Source organism: Callospermophilus lateralis, chromosome 1, assembly GCF_048772815.1.
Source record: "Callospermophilus lateralis isolate mCalLat2 chromosome 1, mCalLat2.hap1, whole genome shotgun sequence".
In the NCBI taxonomy this organism is placed as follows: Eukaryota; Metazoa; Chordata; class Mammalia; order Rodentia; family Sciuridae; genus Callospermophilus; species Callospermophilus lateralis.
The window spans coordinates 100,429,964-100,455,738 of NC_135305.1; the positions used below are offsets into that span (position 1 = coordinate 100,429,964).

Below are 25,775 nucleotides of genomic sequence, written 5' to 3' on the forward strand. Positions count from 1 at the left end.
ACCACACCCGGCATGTGTTTGTTTTTATTAGGAGGAAAGTGTATGCTGCGGTGACGCAGAGGTAACAGATGCTGGCCCTCACAGGCATGTGCACACCAAGTGGCTGACGGCACTGACTTCTGATGAGGGAGGCAGGTGCTCCCCAGAAGAACAGAATTTCTCACCATGATTCTCAAATCCCCTTGGCTATTGTTCAATATGTACTCACTGCAGCATGGAACACGATCCAGGACAGACCACATGCAAGTGTAATAATTGTCAGCATCCCTTAACAAAGCACCACAGACCGGGCAGCTTCACCCACAGAGCTGCCTCGCAGTTTTGGAGGCAGTCAGTGTCCAGATTTCCCATTTTTATAAGGACATCAATCATATTGGAGGGGGGCCTCCTGCAATGTAGCACAGCCTCCTCTTAACTAATTATATCAGCAATGACCCTATTTTCAGGTAAGGCCACATTCTGAGGTGCTGGAAGTTAACTTCACCGTATGAATTTTGGAGGAGATGCAATTTGACCTGTTATAACCACCAAGAGTACAGGGTGTAATATTTCACTGTACTAAACATGTACTTTCCTGTTGTCCCTGATTGCAAAGTGTCCATTTGAAAGTTTTCACCTTCTAACCCGGAAAATGGGGAGAGAGTATTAAAAATATCTGCATACAAGTCCACACCAACAAAAACAACTGTGAATTCTTGTCCCTCCTGAGATTTAACAAAAGGGGTTGGAGTGAGGAGTTCTATTCTTTAACCAGACACTGGCTTGTCCCTTTTGTGACTTGTGGCCATCTCCAAACATCTCTATGTCTCTGACTCTTCGTTAACAAAATGGGGGCGATAAAAGTTTCTTTCCAAGACACCATAGAGGTCGATGGTTCAACAGGTAGGAGAATGATGGAGAAGCAACTTGGCATCCTGTAGCCCGGGACACTTTATTTAAAGACTGGCATGTGTGGCAGTGAGCAAAGGGTATTGTACCCTTGGGCAACCTTTTTCTCATTCAAACTTGAATATAAATCCTTTCAGGCTTTCTGGATGGCAGCTGATGCCAACCCTACCAAAGAAACTTTTTTTTTTCTTTTTACCAAATAAATTTTTTGAATAAGGAAAGAGGTGAGAGCCAACAGGTGCAAGAACTAGGGAGCTAGGCACGAACTCCCAGATCCACAGTGAAGGAGTCAAAGCACAGGTTAGGTATCTATGAAATTTGTCCCCAGATAACTTTATCACACTTCTCTCATTTTCATGGAATTTGGTCATCTTTGGACATTATTCAGCTTTGCTTTTACAAAATCATTAAAATATCAAACCACACCATTTAACAAGAGAATATGTACTTTGATTCTTGAACAATTTTGTAAATTTTGCTATGTGGGATCAGGTGATGGAAATGGTGCTTTGTCAAGTGGGCCAGGTCATCTCCCCAGTATCAGTTGCTACCCTCCACAGGCTGTACCCCAAAGAGGGGAGGACAAATGGCCACAAAATGAGGTTACAGAGTGGTAGCTGTGAAACTTCATAGAAGGGTAGGGTCTGTGGGTGCTTCACAGGGCCAGGAAGGCTTTCCAGAGAAGGTCACCTGCTGAGGAGTCATTCCAGAAAGCAGAACTAGCTGGTCACCAAGTGTTTCCTGAAGGCCTTAGGTATGAGCTATTGGGTAGATGGGTTGGGAACATGTTCCTACTTAAGGCAAAGACCATGTGGCATCATTATCCTCAACTCTCTGGTAGAAGCAGATGAAAAGAAAGTTGATAGGTGACCATGTTGAACCTTTTACAAAAATGGCAATTCATGGAGCTCAAGCTAATACTAGTGCCAAAGAAAATGGAAACACCACCAATTCTAATCCTTGGGCCCATATAACAGAATGTGGGCAGTGGATTCCAAGCTATTAGAATTCCTGGGTTCTTCTAAAATAGACCAATACCTGGACAGAATCAATTAAATCAGAGTTTCTGTATGGTGCCTACTGAAGTGTAATTAGCCTCTTCTGGTTACCAGCCTCTCCTTCCTTCTTTCCTTCCTTCCTTCCTTCCTTCCTTCCTTCCTTCCTTCCTTCCTTTTTCTTTCTTCTTTTTATCACATTGGTCATGCAGTCTCATATATACACACAGTAATAATAATGTCTATTTCATTCTACTATCCTTCCTATCTCCCCAACCCCTTCCCTCCCTCCATCACTTCTCTCTATCTAATCTAGGGTAACACCATTCTTTTTTTCCCCACATCTTCATACATGTATTTTGTATAACACTGAGGGTCTTCTTCCACCATCCATGCAATTCCCTTTCTCCCTCCCTTTCCCTCCCACCCCTCTTCCCTATGTAGAGGTAATCTTCTTCCCATGTTCTTTTTCTCTTCCCCATTTTGAGTCACCCCCTTTTTATCAGAGAAGACGTTCGGCATTTGTTTTTTTGGGATTGGCTAACTTCACTTAGCATAATCTGCTCTAATGTCATCCTTTTCCCTGCAAATTCCATGATCTTATTATTTTTTAGTGCTGAGTAGTATTCCATTGTGTATATATGCCACATTTTTTTTTTTATCCATTATTTCATGGGACTCCTAGTTCTTGGTTCATCCCCATGATCGTAGAGGGGGCAATTACCTGGGATTTTCGCTAAAGGAGGACAGAATTAACGACTCTAGGGCCCCATCCTGAAGTACCAGCACAAAGTTCTCTCACCTCCAGTAAATGTAACCCCATGTGCTAGTGGGACTCCCTACCATTTACCCTTCTGAAGATAGAAAATCTCTCTCCCTTATTTGGGCATCCACCTTGTCGTTAGGGCAAACAGCATCGCTGTCTCATCTGCCATCTCCCCCCTAATTCCTGCACCTACACCTGACATCGTGTTCCCTGGATAGAGCAGTGCCAGGACCCTGTTCTGGCTTAGTTCAGCAATAGAAATGACCCCTCAGGAGGAACCCCCGGGGGCTCTGCCTCTGGAACTTCACCCAGCCCCTCCCCACACCTCCCCGCTTGCAGCTCCCGCCCGCTCCCGCACACACAGGGGAGACCTGGAAGGATCCTCCGTAAAAGATCCCCGCGTGCGGGCTGAGGGGCCCGGGTTCGAATGCCATAGGCCACTGCCATTCTCCTCTCCGCTCTAGGGTGGGGTGGGGGAGCGGTTCTTTTTGGTTACACCCGGCCTTGACTCTGGGTCCACACTCCGAGCGCAGACTCTTTTCCAGTGACCTGTTTTTATTTGGGGAGGGGGAACACATTTGGCAGGACTACCTCTCCCTCCACGAGGAATTTCAGCGTTTTTAGCATTCCAAAAGACTCCCAGGGGGTGGGTTCTACTGTGCACGGGTGGGGAAACTGAGGCTCAGAGGGATAAGGGAGGTGCCAAGGTCACGCGGCCCCTTTGACGGGCGGGGACGTGGGGCGCTGAGTTGGGACGCGGGCCGTGCGCATCCAGGACCGCTGCTCCCGGGGCTCGGCTGTCGCAGCGCGGTCGCCGGGGAGGACCGCGGCCGGGGCGCGGGCGGGCGCCAGTGCGCAGGCGCGGCGGGCTGGAGGGGACGCGCTCGGGGCGCGCGCGCTGGGCAGCCGGCGCCCCAACTCCGCCCGCCCCGCGCCCCGGCGCCTAGCCGCCCGCCGCCCGCCCGCCCAGGCGCCGCCGCCCGCGCCCCGGCGCCCCGGGCCGGCGAGGGGCGCGCCCGTAGCCGCTGCCGCTGCATGGCGCTGAGATGGCGGGGGCGCCGCGCGGCCGAGGCGGCGGCGGAGGCGGCGCGGGCGAGCCCGGGGGCGCCGAGCGGGCGGCCGGGCCGGGCGGCCGGCGCGGGCTCCGGGCGTGCGGCGAGGAGTTCGCGTGCCCCGAGCTGGAGGCGCTGTTCCGCGGCTACACTCTGCGGCTGGAGCAGGCAGCCACGCTGAAGGCGCTGGCTGTGCTTAGCCTGCTGGCGGGCGCGCTGGCACTGGTCGAGCTGCTAGGTGCGCCGGGGCCCGCGCCCGGCCTGACCAAGGGGTCGCACCCGGTGCACTGCGTCCTCTTCCTGGCGCTGCTCGTGGTCACCAATGTCCGGTCCCTGCAGGTGCCCCAGCTACAGCAGGTCGGTCAGCTGGCGCTGCTCTTCAGTCTCACCTTCGCGCTGCTGTGCTGCCCCTTTGCGCTGGGCGGCCCCGCCAGGGGCTCTGCCGGGGCGGCTGTGGGGTCAGCGGCCGCGGAACAGGGGGTTTGGCAGCTCCTTTTGGTCACCTTCGTTTCGTATGCCTTGCTGCCCGTGCGCAGCCTGCTGGCCATCGGCTTTGGGCTCGTGGTGGCTGCCTCGCACTTACTGGTCACAGCCACCTTGGTCCCCGCCAAGCGCCCGCGTCTCTGGAGGACGGTAAGTGCTGCCACGCGCCCCCCTCCCTCGTTTTCCTTTTGGTCTGAGACACACCTGCCTAGCGGGACTGGGAGTGCCCAGAGTTGGGCGCGCTTTTTTCCCCCTGCGGGTGGGGAAACTGAGGTGCTAAATGGGGGGTGGTTTTTCAAGGTCACTCAACAAGCTGGGGACGCAGTAGGGACTAGCACTCAGCCCGGGCTTTTCCCCGAGATACCGTCCACAAAGCGGCTCTGGGCGTGCGATGTGGAGACGCGAGACAGGTGTGGAGAAGGGGAGGATTGGCCAAGGTCGGGCGGATGGTGAGCGTCCAGGAGTGGGCAAGAGTAGGATTCACTACTGTTTCACCAGACCCATCCTTACGGAGGGTGAAAGTGGGAAGGGGCGCGGGCTCCAGGCCGGGCTCCTCCTCTGGAGTGCAGCCCGAGGCTCCTCCCTCGCCTGCCTGGAGCGCCTTTGGGGCTCACCTCTTAGCCCTGAGGACCCGGGGTAGAAAGGTGGGGGGGACTTTGTCGTCCCGTGTGGACCCGCCATGGTCCAAAAGGAGCAGGGTTTGCCAAGGTCACACACCTCCAGTTCCTCCCGCCCCACTCCACGATCGCCCTGACCCTGGCTCCGCAGCGCTGGAACTTTGTCACTGTCTTCCCAGCTTGGCGGGAGTGGTGGTTGCAAGGACAAGGACGCAGGACGTCTGACTCCTGCGGGCTCCTCTGGACTCTGAAAGCGTCTGTTTCTATCAGGCCACCCCACCCTGATGGGAGATGGACCAAGCGACTTTGCTCCCAGGGATTTGGGGAGCTTTCCCTGGTGCCCACACCGCTCGGTGCAGAGGGATGGTTTTGTTTTTGTCTCTCCAGTTTAGCAGGAGGGTGGTGTGAACCAGATGGGTTGGGGATCCCCTCTAAGGAAAGAACGTGGCTGTGTGTGGGGTGTGGGCAGATGGGGAGAGAGAGAGAGAAAAGGGCCAAAGGGGAAGCTTGACAGAGGGAAATTCCAAATTGGGCAAGAATAACGTGGTGGGGGTAAGGTGTGTGAGATAGTGTGTTAGACAGTATTGCCTGGGGGACCAACAGGATCATCCCCCAAGGACCCAGAGGATCTGAAGACCAACACCCAACCCAAGACCCTGATAGGAGGGGCCACACTTGGACGGGGGGACATGGGATGCACAGCTAGGCACAGGGCAGGCACATGTGGCTCGCAGTTTAAGGTCAGAGACAGACTGGCATGTGCTCAGACCCATGGCAAAGAGCACAGGAGGAAAAAGGGAGAATGTGTAGAGCAGAACTGGCAAGGACGGGGTTGGGAGTGGGAGAAGGAGAAGTAGGGGTGAGGACCAGAGTTAGAGAAGAGGGGAGGAGAAAGGCAGAAAAGAGAGGAACAAAACCATAGGGTTGTGTGTGGGGGTAGGGTTCTCCAGCGTGCCCCTCTACTGCCTCCTCTGGGCAGTGCCTGAGCTTTCCATGACCGTTCTCAGGAGGATCCTCCCATGACTCCCTGGCCCCTCTTCTACCTGCATTTAGCCTCATGCTGGTCCTCACAGCCAGACTGTATCCCCAAGATAACCTCCCCATTCTGAGGGGGAGGGAGGACAGACGCCAGGAAAGCCAGGAGGTGGGAAGGGGACCGGGATCCCATCAGGCTAGGCTTCCCTTGTGCACATCTGGGAGTCAACAGGTGCCATAAAAGGCTGTGTAATTGTTTTCTTTTAAAAGAATTTTCCCTTGCAGCCTCTAGGCATTCCTTTCAGAGAAAAGGTTATAAAAGAGAAGGGGAGTCTACAGGAGTGTCTTTGCACCTCCCCCTGGTGTAAGAGGAGCCCCTGTTACTCTGGGGGGAGGGCAAGAGAAAGCCTACCCTGGGGGCAAGGATTCTTAGCAGATACAGGCTACTAGCTCCCCTGGCAATGTAAACCCCTCCCTCACCAAGTCTCGGTTTCCCCACCTATATAAAGGGAGAGCAGTCCCTCTGCAGTGCGGTGTAGCCAAGGAGAAAAATCCATAGTGGAAAAGCACATATTGGAAATCTTCTGCCACTTCTAATCACTTTGGCCTCGAGAATGTTCGTATACCACCCTACAGGTTGGTAGGATATTGACAAATAGGTGGAGATCAATGCAGAGAAACCTATAGTGAGGAGGAGCTAGGTGATCCCTCAGGGATTTTTGTCTTCTTCAAAGTTCTTCTGTAAAGCCTGTCCTTAATAAGCTCTGCAACTTTGTGCTTGAGATGAGGGAGAAAGGTGGCACTTGCATTAGGGAGCAATGGCGTTTCTGCTCCTCCTCTCTGCTTTTCTGCTGCCTCCCATTGGGCCTGTCACCCTGCAGTGCACTCACCTGCTGACAGTGCTTCCTTCTCAGCTGCGAACTCTGGGGAGGCAGTAGCCATGCAGGCAAGGGGTGGATCCCCCAAAGAGACTGAAAGGTGGACAGAATGAGTGAGGGAATCTTGGAGGGGTGTTGTCCCTGCTGCATATGTATCAGGGCCTTGCTAGTGCTGAGCCCCATGAAAGCACCAGGAATTAGCTGTCTCCAGAGTCAGGTCAATGTTCTTAGCAGAGAGGTGCTTTCCTAGGATCTCAGACCCAAGTGCTTTCTTGTCAAGGATAGCCCTGAAGAGGCCCGGAGAAAGTCTGCACTTTACACAAGGGCCTGGGTTCATTCAAGTCCCTCTCTGTGCAGTGGAACATGTCTCTTTTCAGTCACTGCCTGTCTGCAAGGAGGCTCTTGCAGCTCCTACAGCATTCCTGTGCCATTTCTGGTGGACTAGGCTCTGAGTATGTGGCCCCTATGCTCTGGGGCATCTAGTTCCTCTTACACAGAACCCAGGCCAGCCCTAGGACACTGGGAGGTGGAGAGAAGTGGAAGCCAGGTACATGGCTATTCACATGTAGCTAGTACTAGCCCCTCCCGCAAAGGGTGTGCTTGATACTGATGCCCTGGAGAACACAGAGGTCTTTAGGGAAATGGCCTTGTTCCCCCTGAGACCCAGCAGAGAGGAAGTGCCCTTAACTGTGCCCTGAGTTCTTCCCTCTTTCAGTCCCTTGCTTTCAGGTCATTCATGTACCTAAACAAAATACATTTTTGTTTTGTTTAATTGGGCTACTGTTGGAATTGATAGCATCCTGTTTAAAAGCATTTATGGGAAAAGGCTGGCCACGTGGACTGGAGAGTGTTGGAGTTGGCTGGAGATGAATGCAGCACCCTGTGAGCTGTGGGACATTGTGGGTGGGCAAGAAGTGGGAATGGGATGGGCCCTCTGATGATGCCCCTCACTCTAGGTACTAATAAAATCTCTGAGGGAGGAGGTGACAGACTCTTTGATGTGGGCATGTTCAGGGTTACCAAGGGAGTGGTGGGAGTTGGGAAATAAAAGCAGGAGTGTGTTGGAAAAGGTCCTTGCCCTGGAATACTAGTGAAGGGCAAAGGGAACCTTGGGAGAATGGTGCCCTGTACTGGGCTCACTGGCTCAAGGTCCCTACCCTCAGTGGTCCTTCTCCTGCCCTGCCCACTCCTGTGTGTGGAGCAAAGAAGGCAGACCCCACCTCTCCCAGCTCTGAGCTTCCTCCCTGTGCTACCTTGCTCTGCACCTCCCCCAAATGCTTGCTTTTTGTCTGCTGTGAGTCAGGATTACTGCTATTATTTTTTTTATTTTTGAAGTGGCAGAGGTCTATTGCCTTGTACACAATATGTGTCAATATGGTTACCTTTCATTACAAAGGGAATATATTTTGGTTTCTGCTGAGTTCCTAACCACAGGCAGAATAAAAGAAACCACATTATCACAGATGTCTGCATGACCCCATCCCTGCCTGCCATCAGAGCTATCAGCATTCCCTTTTGGGGGCTTACCATGGTTTTGGATGCTGTCCCTTTCCTGTCTCTGAGGGATAGAGGGCCAGGGCTGAGCTCCCTGGCTTGATAGGTTCCTGCAGGGCTGGAGCCAGGTGGCTCAGATGTTGATAGATAGGTGGGCTTGTGAATGGGTGGATCTCCCTGCACTTCAGGGGTGCTGGTGTAGCTGTGTGACCTGGGGCACAGGATGATCCCCCTGCTTCAGTTTCCTCCACTGTCAGTGGGAACAGTTGTTCATTCTGCAGGTTTGTAGGACAGATGCATCTTCCAGATACTGTATGTGGATTGTGTGGCGGGCATTCTTCCTCTTGCCTGCGCTATCGGGGCTCAGTGGCAGGGGAGCAGCCATGCCACTCACTTACTCTCAGCAGCTGTTCTTAGCTGGTGACCTGCTAGTTTGATTTAGTGAACCTGAACTGTCAAGCGTCAGAGTGAAGCTAGTCTAGATCACATGCTAGGAGAGACCCCATGATGCAGATAGCAGTCCTCTGTCTGTTCTTTATCAACTGTAACGGCAGGAGTAGGACAGCACAGTTAGAGTGGGCCATATGGCTCTAATGGAGGTGTCCCCATGGAGAGAGCCTGTGTGTGTCCATCCTGTCAGGCTGGCCCTTTTCCAGCCAGCCAGGTAGCATGGGAGGCTGCAGTGGCAGGGCCCCAGTGTGGACAGGAAGAGCAGTGTAGCTTTTCTTAGGGAAGAACCTGTTCTCACAGCTACAGGGTTCTCTTTATCTTAGGGACTGAATGAGGTAAGGAGCAGAGTATTCTGCTCTGCAGGATGCTGCTTTACGCTGGCTGAGGATGTGAATCATGTCTGTTCCACTCCTTCATGCTTTCACACACAAGAACACATGTCTACCCATCCACCCTACCACACCCATTCCCACACAGACACTTCCATACACACACACATGTCACAATCATTCTTACACTTACATACACACTCATGCATGTGCACATATGCTCACACATAGGCACACTCACATACTTTACCCTTTTACAAACCCACCGGCATTCACACAAACTCCCACACATGCACTCTCAAACTCAGTCTTACACTTACACATACTCACACGTGTACTCACAAACCCTAAGCACACACACACACACCAATGCATATTCACACACTCATAACACTTGATGCACATACCCACACAAGAACCTGTGTGCATTTACACTCATTTTCACACTTGTACACATTTACATGTACATGCATAAATACACACACATTCATGCACTTATGATCCCACAACACTATGCACACACAAGCACACTCATAAACTAACACATTTGCACACATATATTCATACATCCACATAAACATACCTACCTGCACACTTATACTCATTCCTTTTCATATACCACACTTTTATTGATATACACCTCTTTTTGTGTGTGTATGTGGTGCTGGGAATTGAACACAGGACCTCACGCATGCAAAGCAAGTGCTCTGCCACTGAGGTGCATCCCCAGCCCTTTTTATTTTGAGATAGAATCCTGCTAAGTTATCCAGCCTGGCCTAGAACTTGGAATCCTCCTGCTTTAGCCTTCCAAGTAGCTGGGATTACAGGTGTACACTACCACACCTGGCTAAGGTGCACCTCTTTTGCGGGGGAGATGCTCCACCTTTATCTCTAAAAGAGATGCAGCTCCCCAAAGGGTGCTATATGCCTCTAGTCTCAGTGGTGCCTAGGCGGAGAACCCAGCTGAGGCCTACCTCCTTTACCTCCAATTCCATGACCTTGGGCAACCCAGGGTCTGTAGAGCAAGGATACAAAGCTTAGTCCTTGCTTGGATCAAGGAGATTGGGTGTGTCCCTGGGGACAGTAACTAAGGGTAGGACCCCAGAGCCCTAGGTGGGGAAGGGAGTGGGACCTCCTACTAGTTGACCTAGGCCAAGGTGAGCCTGCCTTCTCTGTCTCCCCCAGCCCATCCATGGCAGTAGTCCCTTCAGTTGTGTGAGGTCCTTTTGTTTCTCTGTCCTCCTCCTTCCCTGGGCTTCTTCCCCTGTCCTTTTTAACTTATCATCTTCCTCTACTTTCTTCTCAGATGGGCACCAGCAGCCTATGTGTTCTTAACCCCAAAGGCCCTACCTTGTCCTTCCCATGTGCTGTGCAGACACACAAGTCTCAGGAAGAGAATGGGGGTCAACCTAGGGGCCGAGCTCTGGCTTTGTCCTGAAGGCAGCACAGAGCCTGATGATCTTCTCCCTGGGTTGGAGGGAAGCAGGGCCCGCTTTGATCTCTAGCTGGGTATTTGCCCCACCTTTTATCAAGGCTGAGAAGAAAGCTCAGAGTTGAGGGAGAGTTGTACTGCCTGATTCCCAAGCCTTGACGTGATTTTGCAGAGCCTGGATGCAGTGCTTGGGGTGGTGCCCTATGTGGTACCTGTGTGCATGTGCTTGTGCGTGTGTGTTTGTGTGTGTGTGTGCATGTGTGCTCATGCATGTGCCTGCTTATTTACACATTGAAATGCACATGGGTGCATGTTCATGTGTGTCTCTGCACAGCCATGCCCATGTGCTCACATATTTGTATGTGTTTTGTGTGCATGCATTCATGCATGTATAATTGTGTGTGCACATGTGTGTAAAACACTTGGTAACATTCAGGGGACCCCAGGGATAGATGGATAGGAAGCCACCCGTGGTGTAATAGGGTCCCTAGATGTAACAGGCATTCTATCCCATCCTCTAAGCCCTGCGGAGGAGAAATTTATCCCTGGTAGCACATTTTGAATCTGTGTTTTGTTTTCACTCTAAAATACAGACTAACCCTTTTCTTAGAGTACAGTGTTCCCCTCTCCAAGTAGATTCTCCAGCCTTCATAAGTGGCCCAGTCTGAGACAGTGCTCATGCACATGCATATGCATGGTGCTTGGCTGGCCCAACTCCCTGGTGCTTGGCCACCTCAGTGCCCTTTTCTTAGCAGTGTGGTTCATCTGATTGATGTCATTTCACATGCTGTGTGTGGTGCATACCCACTGCTTTGACCCTTGGAGCTTTGATGTTTCTGATAGATGGGATATTGTTGCTCACCTAGTGGTCTGTGGGGCTCAAGGGACCACATGGCCAAGGATGGAGATGTGGGATATACACGTGGGGCAAGGAGGATGGCCAGGTCATGGTAGTGCCCTGACTGAGTTAGCATGCCTGGCCACTTTTTTCTGTCGTATCCTGGCTGTGGTCTGTAGGCTAGCTCTGTTCAATAGTCCTGATGGCCTTCTTGACCTCTTGACTCTGCTCTTTCTGGTCTATCTTGGTAAATCTGTATAATGCTGCTTTCTTTGGAAGGTACCACCCTGTCCCAAAGTACCTGTTTGTACAAAGTTGGGTCTAGACCTCTTAGCCTGTGGTTGGCATTCAGCCTTTCCAAGAGAAGCATCACTGTGGGACATCTATCTGTCTGCCTGCCTGTACCATCAGGAGGGCTGCTTCTCAGCCTGTGGGGTGCCTGTGGGTTTTCTTAGCTCTAACATCCAATCCTTGGAAACAGTGTTATCATAGCAAGTGTACATCTGAGTCTTCTTGGGAGGGCAGTGGAAAGTTCGAGACTCAGCAGTTGCAGGTATGCATTAGGAGTTGGGCAGCCACTCCAAAACATCCTGCTCCTTAAGGGAACTTGCAGCAGTGAGCATTCTGAGTGGTCACTGTAAGTGTGCACTGTGCACCTGCCAGCTTGGGGAGCCTGTGCTGGAACCAGCCTGGTGATGCTATTCTTGGAGATGGTTAGTGTATTTCTCTTGGTGCTTTTGCCTGCATCTATCTTAGAAGAGAAATAACCTCCTGTTAAGAAAACTTGTTGCCTTCCTAAATCAAAGTGAAGGATCTGAACAACTGGCTCCTTGAACTTGTTTTCCATGACAGCTATTTTCTCCAATTCTGTGTGCCCTGCTGTGTGAACAATGAACTGAAGATCACGATTTAGGAATCATTGGTTTATCCTGTAGGTTTGAAAATATCTTTGATGTTTACTTATTTTTTTTTTTAAATCTCCACTTTTGGACATCACAAATGTTTCCTGAGCACTGATCATGAGCTGGGTGCTGGGTAGGGTCTTTTCCCTGGTGGGACCCTGTGGAGTGGGCATGTCTTGGGTATAGTTTGTTCAAAGGTCAGCACTGCACAGAGCCACTGTTGGTGTCCAGGTATTTGAAGGGGTTGGGGTGTGGAGACATCACAGATGCTATGGATGGGGGTGGGGACATGTCTGAAGTGGGACTGTCTGAAGGCCTGGTGGGTGAGCTTGAGCCAGAGTCATCCTCTCTGCAAGGCTCAGTTGGTCCTCTGGGAAGGTGTGTGTTGAGCTCTGGGGCGAGCTGCTTGTCTCTTCTAGGAACTGTCCTGGAATGCTTACTGCTTAGGGACTCAGACCTGTCTTCTGAGTCTCTACCTTTAGTTCTTAACTTTCCTAAGATGCCTGAGCCACTATGCACATGTACACCTTTTCCTCTCTCTCTCCTTAGTTAAAAAACATGGGTGTGCATGATGTGCGAGGAGAGGGGGGCACTGTGAGGGAGCAGGTGGCAAGTACAGCTCCTGCATGGGATCATAACACCTGGGACTCCCTTGGCCTTGAGGGGCCAGGGTTATACAAGAAACATAGGGCCTGTTTCCCCAGCTCTGTGAGAATCCATTTCTTCACAAGGCAGAAACCCGTGGACAGAAGCTCTCTGGAGAGTCCCCAGATCCTTCCTTCCTTCCTTCCTTCCTTCCTTCCTTCCTTCCTTCCTTCCTTCCTTCCTTCCTTGTTATTAAACTTGTTTTTGTTTTACTTTTATTATGGGAAATTCAAACATACCCAAAAGTAGAGAGCTGGGCATGGTGATTCCTTGAGTACTCGTCACCAGCTCCAGCAGTGATCAGCATTCTGCCAAACCTCTCTCAAATGATGCTAATTCTAAAACACTTATTAATTCAAAAACAGACAACTAGCAAGCAATTAGGTTAATTTAAGAACATACTTGTGCATGATGTTGCAAAAGTAGCTACTGTTCAAAGAAAATAACACTACATTTTCCACCCAGCCATTGATGGATGCCCATAGGCAGGACTGAGGGGCCTGTGGATGAGGTGGGCTGACCCCACCGACCAGATACCCACAAGTCTGGGCAAAACCGATGGCAGTCAGTGTGTTTGTGATGAGAATGTGTCCAGTGTGGTGTGGGGAGCAGTATGCAGGATCAGCCTCTTCTCTGGAGGTGGCTAAAGCACTGTGTGCTGATGTGAGAAAGCACTTCCTGGATCAGGGTCTTGTGTCCTGTCTGCATACGCCTTTCTGGCAGAAGCTGGTCTGGGTCAGCCCCCATTGGTTTCTTCATCCCCACAGTGGTGCAAATGCTGCCCAGGCTCCATGCCCAAAGTGAGTGTAGCCCAGGCAGCTATGGGTTGAAACTGGAGCAGGTTCAGTGATGAGGTTTGCATATTGAGTAGGGTAATGTTAAATGGGGATACTACAAGATGAGAGAGGACTACTCAGCCCAATCCAAGGATCAGGAGATCACTAAGTGAAGGAGGGAAACCTGCAGACAGGCTGCAGCAAGGGGAGCGGTCTTGAGAGTATGATCTGCCTAGCACCATGTGCTGAACACATGGTGGTGTATGTAGAGCAGGACATGGACTCATGCATGTGCACAAGCTTGAATACATGTGCGGAGCATGGTGGGCAGAGAAAGGTGAGCTTAGTTCTTGACAATCTCCAGCATGCCAGGGATGTAGGACTCTGCCCAGAGGATCTTTTGTTGAGCATACTTCATCCAGTTGCATCCCAGCGTGGGTTGTGCTGGCCAGTGGCGGGGTAGAGAAGTGGGTGGCTTGGGGCCCTCAGGCAGGAATTGATGAAAGTGAGGTGATAGAGAGGGAGGTCAAGGGACTCACAGGTTCTGGACTGGGCAGTGGCACCTGCTCCTGGATGTGGATAGGGTCTCAGGGGTAGGGACCAGGGAGTGTGAGATAATGATGTCAGGTTGGGACAGGCCTTTGCTTCAGGGACTGTGGGACATCTCAAGGCTGCCCCAGCTGCTAGTGCAGTGACTTTGAGGATTCTCCATCCAGTGGCTATTCCATGTCTGGTGGTTTGTCTTCTCATGTTTATTCTGGGGTGCTGAGTTTTCTGCAGGAAGCCCTGGGAGGGGAGTGTCCTCATCACACCGTGCCACTTCCACATCTGTCAATGTGACTTGTCACCATTGAGCTGCTATGATTGCTGCCAGGCTTCTCCACACCCTGAAGTACTTCTTTTTTATCTTTCTTTTCCACATCATGCACTTTGAGAGGAAGCAGTGTGCCCAGCCCACACTTAGGGAATGGGGAGTTTACCTCTTGGAGGGCGGAGTCGTTGCGGATGACTTGGAATGCGCCCAGGGTTTGCCTGTTTGTCTCTTATCCTTTGTTCACATTTTATTCAGCCATTGGTTTCTGTCGGTATGAACTTGTGGATGTTTATTTTTCACTTTGGGTTGCTACTTCATTTTATTGCTCAGATTGTCCCAGCTCTGGCTACACAAAACTCTTTCATCTTGATACTGTGTCCTCTGACACACCCCATTGTTGTATGTGTGTGACTTTTTAAAAGCCCTTGCCTTACTTTGTGGCACTACACGATGCTCCAGGTTCCTGTCATTATGTTCTCTGCCCCAGCCCAAGAAGGCAACCCTTGTTTCTTCTCTTGGAGGTTTGTATTATATCATGATGTGGGCCCTGGGTGTCCTCATTGCTATCGGGGTGCCTTTGCTTCTGTCAGCAGACAGAACTAGGAAATACACACCCATGCATACTTTTGCAGATATTTGTGTTTGTGCCCATTCATGTCTGAATTGAACTGCATATAAGTTCATCCTGATGTCTCAAACTCTAACTTGCTACTTCACAGACCATTCTAGTCTCCTCCCTCACCAGCCTGCAGTCCCCTCCTGCAGTGAGGAGCTGGCTCTTGTGGTGTTTGGGGTTTAATGCCCAAATACATAGAAAGGGCCTCCTGCTCATGGGACCCTCTCCTGAAATGTAACTTGTGGAGCCTCACTGAGCTGGTTCTTCGGGAAGCCCTTCTTCCCCAGGCTCTGCCTGCTGGGTGGGTCCCTTGAGGCTTCTGTGTTCATCCCTGAATGGGTGGGTTCACCCTTTTGTGTTGCCAGCCAGCCTTGCATCCTGTTGGGGAGAGGACCAAATGGAGCTTTCTTACACTCTTGCTGACCTCTGTAAGGTGGGAGCTCTGGTCTAGGTGTTGGATCTGCCTCCCTCACTGGGGCATTGTTTGGGCAGGTCCTTGGGCCACTGCAGACGAGTACACAGGCATCTTGGTGCCTGGGAGATCCTGTCCTCTCTTCTGTACTCAGTGTGTCTCTCTATAGAATGGGATCTGTGGTCAGTGGCAGGATTTGGTGGGGGATGTAAGGGAGGATGGGGAGTAGTTTCCAGTGCTTCCCCCATCCCAGTAGACTCTCAGAAGAGTGGCTCTGCTGTGCTACACACTGAGCTTCCATCTGTCTGGGTGGAGGTCATCAGGAATGTCTGTGACATCAGCTTGATCCTTGGTGGTCCACAAAGAGCTTCCTGAGCTCACGGGGTAGAAGTTGTATTATGATGTGGAACATGCACGTGATGGTTAGATGGGGGCTCCTTTCTTTATATAGCAGTGAACTGAGAGTCCTCAACCATGCTACCCTCCTTGGATACATCTATTCATGAGACCTAGGCTCACAGTGTAGGAGCCCACAGTGACCTAGAAACTAAGAAATGATTAGGAGAAAACTAACTGAAGAAGGGATAGGGATTGTTTAGAAGGAGAGGGAGGGATGGTAGAGAGGGTGTCCATACTGAGACTAGCAGCTTGGGTCCTCTCTGTGCTGGGCTGCCATAGAACCCATGGGTCCAGAGGTGACATGCATTCCACCTGGACCAGATTGCCTTCGAGGAAAGCCAGAATTGAATCCACTGCTCCAGCAGTGACCAGTCAGCAGGGTAGGAGCCAGGCTTCCTCTCCCTTCAGCTCAGCAGCTGGTGGGTCTTTTCCTTTGGATCCACTTGGTGGGTTAGGAATGGTCTGTAATGACTTGTCAGTCATTTTGATACACAAATGCTCCAGCTGATTTTTATGCCCCTGACTGCACTTTCATATACTGTAATCTGAGTCCATTGTGTTCTAGGGGGAAATCATGGGAGAAAGGAAGCGTAGATGTCGACAAATCTCAAAAGGGAGGTTTTATTCTTAATCATAGTTTTAATTTTAAGGGCTGGGGTCTGCCTGCCTTTCATTTCCTTTAGACTGTGGATGGTATGCTTTTGTGCAGGCCCTTCTGCTGGCCTTATCAACTCACCTGATGGCCTGGCTCCTTCCTCCGGCCCTGGCCCTTTCCAGATGCCTGTGGTGCCCGGCGACCAGCCAGTTCTCCTTTCGGCATCCATCTGTTTCAACAGTTTGCTGCGTTGTACTGAGAAGTGCTCCTGCCCCTCAGGCCCCTCCTGCCCTGCCTGGCCTCTCAACTTTTAGCTACTGCTCTTGTCTTCTGTTGAGGGCAAGGGGAGGATAAGGTCATGGCCCTCCAGGGCCCTCTAGGTCATCTGCCTAGTGCCCTTGATGTCCATCCAGCCTGCAGAGTCCCTGAGGTACTGTCCACCCAATGTTCCATCTCCAGGGCTGTTGGGAGCAGCAGAGAGGCTGGAGGGAATTAGCAAAGTGTGTCCTTGCACCAGGAGAACAGACTTTCAGGGAACCATCTGTAGGAATGCTAAGGGTGTAATCAGAAATGCTGGTCAGAACTTTACTTCTGAGGATTTTACTATGACTGGGGCAAAATAATGGAAACCACCAGAAATGCAATTGAAGATCAAGGTTATGTGAAAGAAAGCATCCATTTGCAGCAGTTATCTTGAGTTTTTTTAACATGGCAATTCAGAGCACCTAATACATTGTAATCTCTGTCCTTCCTGTTCATGGAAAAAGTTGGGTCTAATCCTATCCATTCTGTGAAGAAGCTCAATAAAAGGTGTGGAAAGAAAAGAGAAATGGCCAATATTTAGATCACAGTGTAACAGAAGTCAGGGGTTGCATGGATATATTCAGGTCACAATGGCATGTCAGGGTCACAGATGTTCAGGTCACATTGAGATGTTCAGGGTCACAGTGAGATGCTCAGGGTCTTATGGAGATGTTCAAGGTCGCAGTGAGATGTTCATGGTGGCATGGAGAATTTAGGGTTATATTAAAATTTTCAGGTCACATTGAGATGTTCAGGGTCACAGTGAGATGCTCATAGTCTTATGGAGATGTTCAAGTTCACAGTGAGATGTTCATGGTGGCATGGAGAATTTACAATTATCATAAAATTTTCAGGTCACATTGAGATGTTCAGTGTGATTTTCAGGTTACAGCGAAATGTTCAAGATTGCATGGAGATGTTCGGGTCACAGCATTGCTTGGGGTCACAGGTAGATTTTCAAGGTCACATGGAAATGTTCGGGGTCACACATTCTCCCAGGTCGTGGTGAGATGGTCAGGGTTACTTTGTACAATCAGTGTCATAATGGGGATTTCAGGGTCACCATGATGACTTTCAGGGACCTGGAAAGAACCATATCATTGGGTGTTGTATTAGGCAACTTTTGACCACTGTGACAAAATACCCGAGAAAATCAAGTTAGAGGAAGAAAGATTAATTTTGGCACATGGTTTCAAAGGTTTCAGTCTATGTTCACTTGGCTCCATTATTTCTGGGCGTGTGTGGGATGGTGCACTGAAATATAGCTGCTCAAGTAATGGCAGCCAGGAAACAGACAGAGAGTGTGTGTGTGTCAGAAAGGGGCTGGGGGACAAGTATAGCCTCCAAGGACCACTTCCTCCAACTGGGCCCCACCTCCCAAAGTTTCTACCATCTCCCAGTAGTGCCACAGGTTGGTGACCGAGTCTTTAACACATGGCCTTCAGGAGACATTTTAGATCCAAACCATAGCAGATGTCTTTCCACCTTCTCTGACCCTCTCCTGAAGATCACCTTCCCACTGTCCTGCTGGAGGAGGCTGAGGTCAGGGTGTTGACATCTAGGAAGGACAACCAACTAACTCTGAATTTTGTGGTTGATGCCAGCTCCACTTGGTGAGGTGGACATGTGCTTGACTTCACGGGGGGGGGGGGTCGTGCTATACAAAGACCAGCTCTACGGCGCAGGGGAAGGTTCATGTACAGGATAGCCATTCTGTGGGGCCTGTGGATTCATGTTCCTCATCCTCTCTTCTGGTCACATCTTTGAGAATGCTCTAATGTGTTTCTAGAGTACATGTGACTGTTGATCCCAGGATTGTATTTTCAGCCTCTGGGTGCATCATTAGAGGAATAAAAGAGTAAATTGAGACACAATAAAAATTTAAAGAGTTTGACAGGTGCAATTCATGGATTGGAAAACACTGAATCAAAAGAGGTTTAATATTTTTTTTTTTTTTTGGTGTTGTGGATCATGCATACTAGGAAAGCATTGGGCTAATGTTCTGATAACAAAGCATTGAATTTAAGGGCAATCGAAGAAGCAAAATAAAGAAATAGTCTAGTGGCAGTTATACTGCTGCTTATTTGATTTCCATCATTGGAAAGTTCCTCAATAAACTGTTTATTCTATTGGTTGAGCTTATGTTCTGTTTTCTTCTAGTATAGGTGCACATGAAACAGCTCAAGTTAAGGTTTGCCTGTGTTTGCAAATCAAGCCAAGGGTAAGGTCACTTATGAGGCCTGACTGGCTTTGTTGGCTAAGGGTATCTTAAGTCCTGGCCCCCATTTTAATTTGCTTTAGCCTAGGTCATCTCATACACCTCAAGTTCAAAGGTGCCCAAACCCTGAATCTGTCTTCTCTCTGTGGACCTGTCCCTGTCTTGGCTGTCCCACCTGCTCCCTGGCCTAGCATCTAGTTCACCCTTCCTGTAGCTCCTCCCACCCTATTAGGGCAACTTTTCCATTTCTCTTGGGAGTTATCTCAATGGACACCTGCTCCATGTGCCACTGTGTTTGTGTTACATTTGTTCTCTGTTTAATAGTGTGTGGCACACAGTTGCGACTCAGGGTATTTGTGGCTAATCTGTAAAAAGCAGTGACATTTGGAAACTGGATTTCTACTCCCTGGGGCAGCGGTAGAAATGCCAGGTTTAATCAGACATAGAAACTTTTCACTTTTACAGCCGAATGATAGACCCTTGTTTCACACAGTGCTTGTAAACTACATTGGGTAGAGGGTGGGCATCCCCTGCTGGGAGGTGGGGCTGCTATATACCACGTAAGAGGTGCCTCTGTGGTCTGCAAGACATTGGGACAGACCAATGAGGAGACCTGCAGGGGCAGCAGTCAGGGCTGGAGCGTGGGGCCCAAGGCCTAGTCCTAGGTCCACCAGGCCTGGAGGTGAGATCAGGCAGGGAAGTCCTCTTTGCTATTGACAGTTCCTGTGAAGTTCCATTCTTAGTCCTCTGAGGTCTCAATTAGAGCTGGATCAAGGGCCAGGAAATAATAGAAGCTACATTCCTAGGGTCCTCTTTTAACCAAAGCACGGGGCATCCCTTTTGGTCTGGCCATCATTGCAGACCTCGGAGCTGGGCTCCTATAGGATTCTTCTCAACTGGGCCCTCAGAGCTGGGAGAGCAGGAGATGGACCTTAGGATGCAGTTTCCTCATCTTGGGTTGTTGTTTACCTTAGGCCCAGATCAACATCTTGGGTTTTATTTTTGTCAACTCCTGTTTCCTGAATCCTTTTAGAGCATTCTATGCAGTCTTTGTGAACAGTGACACTCTTCACATCTCTATTTTCTAGGTATATTATTTTTCTGGGACTGTCGTAACAGTGACACAGTGGGGTCTTAAATAACAGAAATTTACTTTCTTATAGTCGTGGAGGCTGGAAGTAAAAGATCCATGTGTGGACAGGGTTCGCGGCTTCTGAGACCTCTCCCCTGGGTGTGTAAAATGATATCTTCTCTCTGAGGCCTCTTAGTCTTCCTTCCCTGTGTCTTTATCCTAAGCTATTTGTAAGTTCACCCGTCAGATCAGATCAGGGCCCACCTAATGATCTCATTATACTTTGGTCACCTCTTTAAAGACCCCATCTCCAAATACTGTCACATTCTGAGGTCATATGGGCTAAGGCTTCAACTTAGGAGTTTGGGGAGGGCAAAATTCAGCCCATAATGTTAAACTTGGATGCCACTCAATTCTGTGACATCCTTTGGCATGTGCCAACTGCCTGGATGGACAAAATGTGTTTCCTGCTCCTGCTCAGGGGATAGCCTACTTCATGGTGTGTCTGGGGGCCATCTGCAGAAGCCTCTGATGGATATGGTGGTTGTGGGGCTGGCTGTGGGGTTGCAGAGAGTCTCTGCATGCTCCATGGATGGCTTGTGCCCCTTCTACATGCTGCATCTGTGCTCTCCCTGCAGCTTGGCGCCAATGCCCTGCTCTTCGTGGGTGTGAACATGTATGGCGTCTTTGTGCGGATCCTGACTGAGCGCTCTCAGAGGAAGGCCTTTCTGCAAGCCCGGAGCTGCATTGAGGACCGGCTACGGTTGGAAGATGAGAACGAGAAACAGGTCAGTGGGAGCAGAGTGGACAGGCCCTTTGGCCTGTCCCTGTCCCAGGGCTTCAGGCACCTGGGTCAGTCGGCTGACAGGAGGCAGCTGTGGTTATGGAGTAGAGGAAGCTACCCACCATCTGTCGTCTCTGAGCCTCCAGTTTACCTCTTGGTGACAGGGCCTGCAATTCTTAGTGTTACGTATTGGCATGTGGGGCTGTGGAGAAGACACCCTCCATATTTTATTAGTCTAGTGGATGTGAAACCTGAGCTTGCTGCTCCTACAGAGGCTGAGTTGCTCATGAGCCATGGGACAGTGATTGGGGGTGGCATTTGTGTGCATAATGTCCCTGACGCAGCAGGAAATGGTTCACCTGGCCTTAGAAGGACCAAACTGGTCCTGGCCACACCTTACGTCAATGTGAATGTGCAGCTGGCCCTGAGTTGTCGGTCTGAGGGACCCTGGGCAAGGACCTGAGGCATGTGCCAGCTCTGGCCTTGACTGATTCCTGGGCATTCCTAGGGTACTCAGGGGCTATGCAGGAATCTTAGTGTTCACAGTGGCAGGCCCTAGCATGACCTGAGTACCCTCCTTGGGACTCTTTGCTATGGCCTGCTAAGGCAGCATGACTGGCACTCCATTCTCAAGGTGAAACAGGCTTGGGGGAGCCTTGCTTTAGTCCTACTTACCTCCTGTGGCTCGGCAATGTGTGTCTTTGCATAGGGCTCTGTCCACAGGTGGACCAGGGAAGGGTGAGCCTCAGGGTGAGGCCTGGAGCATCATGGCCTCCCCTTTGCTGGGAGGATTCAGATTTCTCCCAGCTGGGGGCTCACAGGCCCTCTGCATACCAGCACTAATATCTCAGGTGTGTGGTTATCAAGGAAGTGGGAGAACACAGCATCTGGTTCTCAACTGTATTCTTCTTTTGTTGTAAATGTTATACTTACTGTAAATTTAAATATATGCACAAACATTTTTTTCTTATATATGCATTATAATGAAACCTACTAAGTTGGATATAATTGAGGAATAGATCACATATGTTTAGATTGTGTTTTTGGGCATATGGGGGACAGTAGGTGTCTGTGTGTTTATGTGTGCATGCATACTTGTAGATATGCATGTGTGGATATGTGCATATTTTCATTTGTACCCATATGCACACATATGTCAATGGGACTGTGTGTTCCTATGTCATGTGCATATCTATGTATGTTTATATGTCTGTGTGGTTGCATGTGAGTATATGTATCTCTCTCTGGGTATGTTAGCATCTGTGTACATGTTCGTGTGTGTGTTGTATACTGTATGTGTGTCCATGTTCATGTGTGTGTGTAAATCGTACATCTTCTGAGACTGTGTCTCTTCTGAGACTTCTGCCTTGACCAGAGTCATCACACTGGTAGCAATATCTTTTTGTACTTTCCAAGAAATGTTTGACCCTGTTTTTATTTCCTCAGTGAGATTCCAGAACTGAATCTTTAGAAACCCTGTTTCTCCCTTAAATTATATCCTCTGTAGTACTGGAGAAAGCAGGCATTTTGTGGGTCATCCTTGTGTGTATTTCTGAGCACCCTTTCTTTTCCTCTGATCCCCTGCCATCTCCTTTTCAATACCTTCCTTTCCTACTTCCTCTGTTTTGTCAATTTTCATTTCTTTCTGACTTTTGCTGCTTCTCCTGTAGATCATCTTGTCTCTCAGTATGTTACTTTTTTTTTTTAAAAAAAAGTTTTCTTCATATATCCCTTTAGGTTATTTTGTTTTTATTTATTTTTAAATTATTTTTTGATGAACATATTAATTGAATATACTTATCAATTGAGTCCATTGTGACATCTCAACACATGCATGTAGCAGCACCGATTGCATCAGGGTAGTTACATTTCCTTCTTGTCATTTCTTTATGTTTGGAGCCTTTGAGTCACTGTCTACCAGATTTTTGTAGAAATGTATAACAGGTTGTGAAGTGTAGTCACCCCACTATGATGGGGAACACCAGAACTTATTGCTTTTATCTGAGTTTGTTTCAGGTCCCATTGCCCAGCCTCCCTCCATCCTCCTCACCTCTGGCAGTCACTCTTCTCATATGTAGAAGCTACTTTTTTAGCTTCTACATATGAGAGAGAGATCATGCTACAATTGTCTTTCTAAAATGGCTGCCTGGGGCTGGGGCTGTAACTCAGTGGTAGAGTGCTCGCCTCACAGTGGATTTGATCCTCAGCACCACATCAAAATAAAGGTATTGTGTTCATTTACAACTAAAAAAAAAATTTTAAAAAATTAAATAAAATGGATGTCTTGTTTCACTTAACATCCTCCAGTTCCATTCATTTTGCTGCAAATGTCAGCATTTTATTCTTTCTTTATTTGGTATTGGGGCACTACAACCACTGAGCCACATCCCTGGTCCTATTTTGTATTTTATTTGGAGACAGGATCTCACTGAGTTGCTTAGTGCCTCATCATTGCTGAGGCTGGCTTTGAACTTGTGATCCTCCTGTCTCAGCCTCCCAAGGTAATCCCTCCTGGGATTACAGGCATGTGCCACCGTGCCAGGCTTCATTCTTCTTGATAGCTGAATAGTACTCCATTGTTCATATTTTCTTTGTCCGTTCACCCAGGCTGATTCCATATCTTAGCTCTTGTGCATAGTACTGCAGTAAACTCCTCTAGCCATGGCTGCTTGAAGGCGTAGCTTTACTTGGTTTTCTAGCAGTCCTGGGAGCCAAGGTTTATTTCTTAGCTCTACAGATGAGGAAGGCTAGGATCAGACAGGAAATTTCAAAATGGTAAATGTCAGCCAATCCCATTAATCCAGCTGAATGCCCTCTTTTCAAGGTTTTGTCTTTATGTGTATTCTTTTGTCACATATTTGACACCGTGGCATAAAGAATTTTATTTTCTGCATTAAAATAGTTTCATTTGCACCACTTGCATTATAAATGTGATTTAAATCAACAGTTTCTTCTTCCCCTTAGTACATATGCTCCAGTGTTCTCAGCTTCTGATATTTAGATGCCATGCTTTCAAAAAGGTTTTCTTCTTGCACGTCTGCATTTATCTAGCTTTCAAATATTCTCTTAGTTGCATTGTTAGGTGGAGTGAGTATAACCTGCTTTTCCCCCAAGTTCCTGAGTGTTTTCCTAAAGGTTGTGCTCCTATATATCTTTAAGAAGCTGTGTCTGATTACACTCTTCTCCCTGGAATGCTAGTGCTCTGTCTGGGCCATGCCATCAACAGCCCTAGGGAGCCTGTTAAAAATGCAGATTACATGCTCTGCCCAGCCTGGGGATGGGAAAGCCAGGCCCAGGCCCAGGGAGGGTTGGATTCTGGTGAGCAGCCAGCAGTGTTCTGTGTTGCATCTGATTTGCTTCCCATCCCCTCTTCTGCCTCCCATTATGTCTCTTTATCTTTCCCTCTCTTTATCTCTCTTTTCTCTGTTTCTTTATGTGTCACTGACTCGTCTCTGTTTCTTCATATCCCTATCTCTGTATCTCTTTTTGTTTCTGTCTCTCTCTGTCTCCATCTCTCTGTTTCTCGGCATCTGTCTCTTTCTCCCTGTCTCTGCCTCTCCATCTCCTTTTCTGTGTCTGTCTCTTTCTCTCTGTTTCTTCATATTCCTTTCTCTGTCTCTCTTTCTGTCTCTATCTCCATCTCTGTGTTTCTCTGTTTCTCTCTCTCTCCTATCTCTGCTCCTGCATCTCCTGTTTCTCTCTTTCTTTCTGTTTCTTCATATCCTCTCTCTGAGTCTCTTTTTCTCTCTCCCTGTCTCTATCTCTGTTTCTCTGTGTATCTCTCTCTCTTTCTCTCCTGTCTCTGCCTCTCCATCTCCTTCTCTGTCTCTGTCTCTCTCTGTGTCAGGCTGTGGCCCCTCCTGCTTGTCCTGCCCCTCCCATTACTGATGCCATCCCTTCCATCTCTGCTCACCATCTGTTAATTGTGCACTTGACTCTCCTAGGAGCTGGGTGCACAGCTCTCCCCACCACAGAGAGGCAACACTCTGTCCACAGCCCCGTCTTTCTCGGTCCATTCCCCTAGCTTGGCTTTTCTTTGAATGAAAATTCAATCCTTAGTGTTTATAGTTTCCTTCATGGTTTCCCCTGTTGCCTCAAAGTGGAGCTCATGTTCTGATAGTTGAATACTGAGTGAGGACCTGGCTTCTGTGAGTTCCCAAGTCCACCCTGAGATCTCTGCAGACTCTCCTTTTGCTGTATTTTTCTCTGGATCCCCTCTGAGCTTGGGGCTGTATCTCAGGAAGACTATCCTACTCGGTGGGCTGGTACCCAGGACTCAGATGCCTGGTCTCCTGTGGGATGGCAGAAGTAAGGCAGCACCAGGACCCAGCAAGGCCTGCCAGCTTCTGGGTTCTCAGGCATCATGAGCTCATGGTCAATCCGTGTCTGTCCAGGGGGCCTTCTGGAGATGAGGGAGCAGCTCTGCTCCAATCTCCCTGTATCAACATGAAATCATAGCCTCCTCCAGCAATAGGCGAGGGACCCTCTACCAGATAGCTATGTGACTGTAAGTTCCATTCATGGCACAGATGTATCCAGTGGTTGCTTTTAGAGCCTTCTCTACCCATGTAGACTGTTAAGACAAGATGGTGGGTGATTGGAGGGGATCTGGAAGGACATACCTGATGCTGGGGAAAAGGACCTGGGACATGCACCCTAATTCCAGGAGGAGACCTTGGCTCCTTCTACTTCTGGGAGGAGTTTTGGGATTGCACCTGGGTCCTGGAAGATCTGGGCAGTGGAACCCAGTCCTGGGAGGAGTCTGTGCCTATGCAGGAATGAGATGCAGGGCAGAGTTCAGAGGGGCTAGAAGGTGAGGCCTGAGTAGGTTGAGACTCAGGGAAGCAGCCTGGGCAGAGACCCCAGTGGGGTGCTCCAGTGTATGTGGTGCTTTGGGGCCTCTGGTGGCCTCAGCTGGAGCTAGAGAGACCTGAAGGTGGATGGGAAAGCAGGGCTGGTCGGGAGTGTCTCTACTGTGGCTCTTTTCTCAGTGGCTGCATGGGTGCTGTATGAGTGCTAGGCCCTGTAAAAGGACCGCTGCC

General features: G+C 49.5%; 1 protein-coding gene across 1 annotated transcript in view; it reads left to right on the top strand.

Annotated features, from left to right (window-relative positions):
• Positions 1-3,695: 3,695 nt before the first annotated feature.
• The window catches only part of Adcy1 (adenylate cyclase 1), a 147,150-nt gene continuing 125,070 nt past the window's right edge, over positions 3,696-25,775 (top strand). Inside the window, exons 1-2 of the mRNA XM_076864453.2 lie at positions 3,696-4,334; positions 20,588-20,737. Of these exons, the coding sequence (XP_076720568.2) occupies positions 3,696-4,334; positions 20,588-20,737 (789 nt within the window). The remainder of the gene's footprint in view (positions 4,335-20,587; positions 20,738-25,775) is intronic.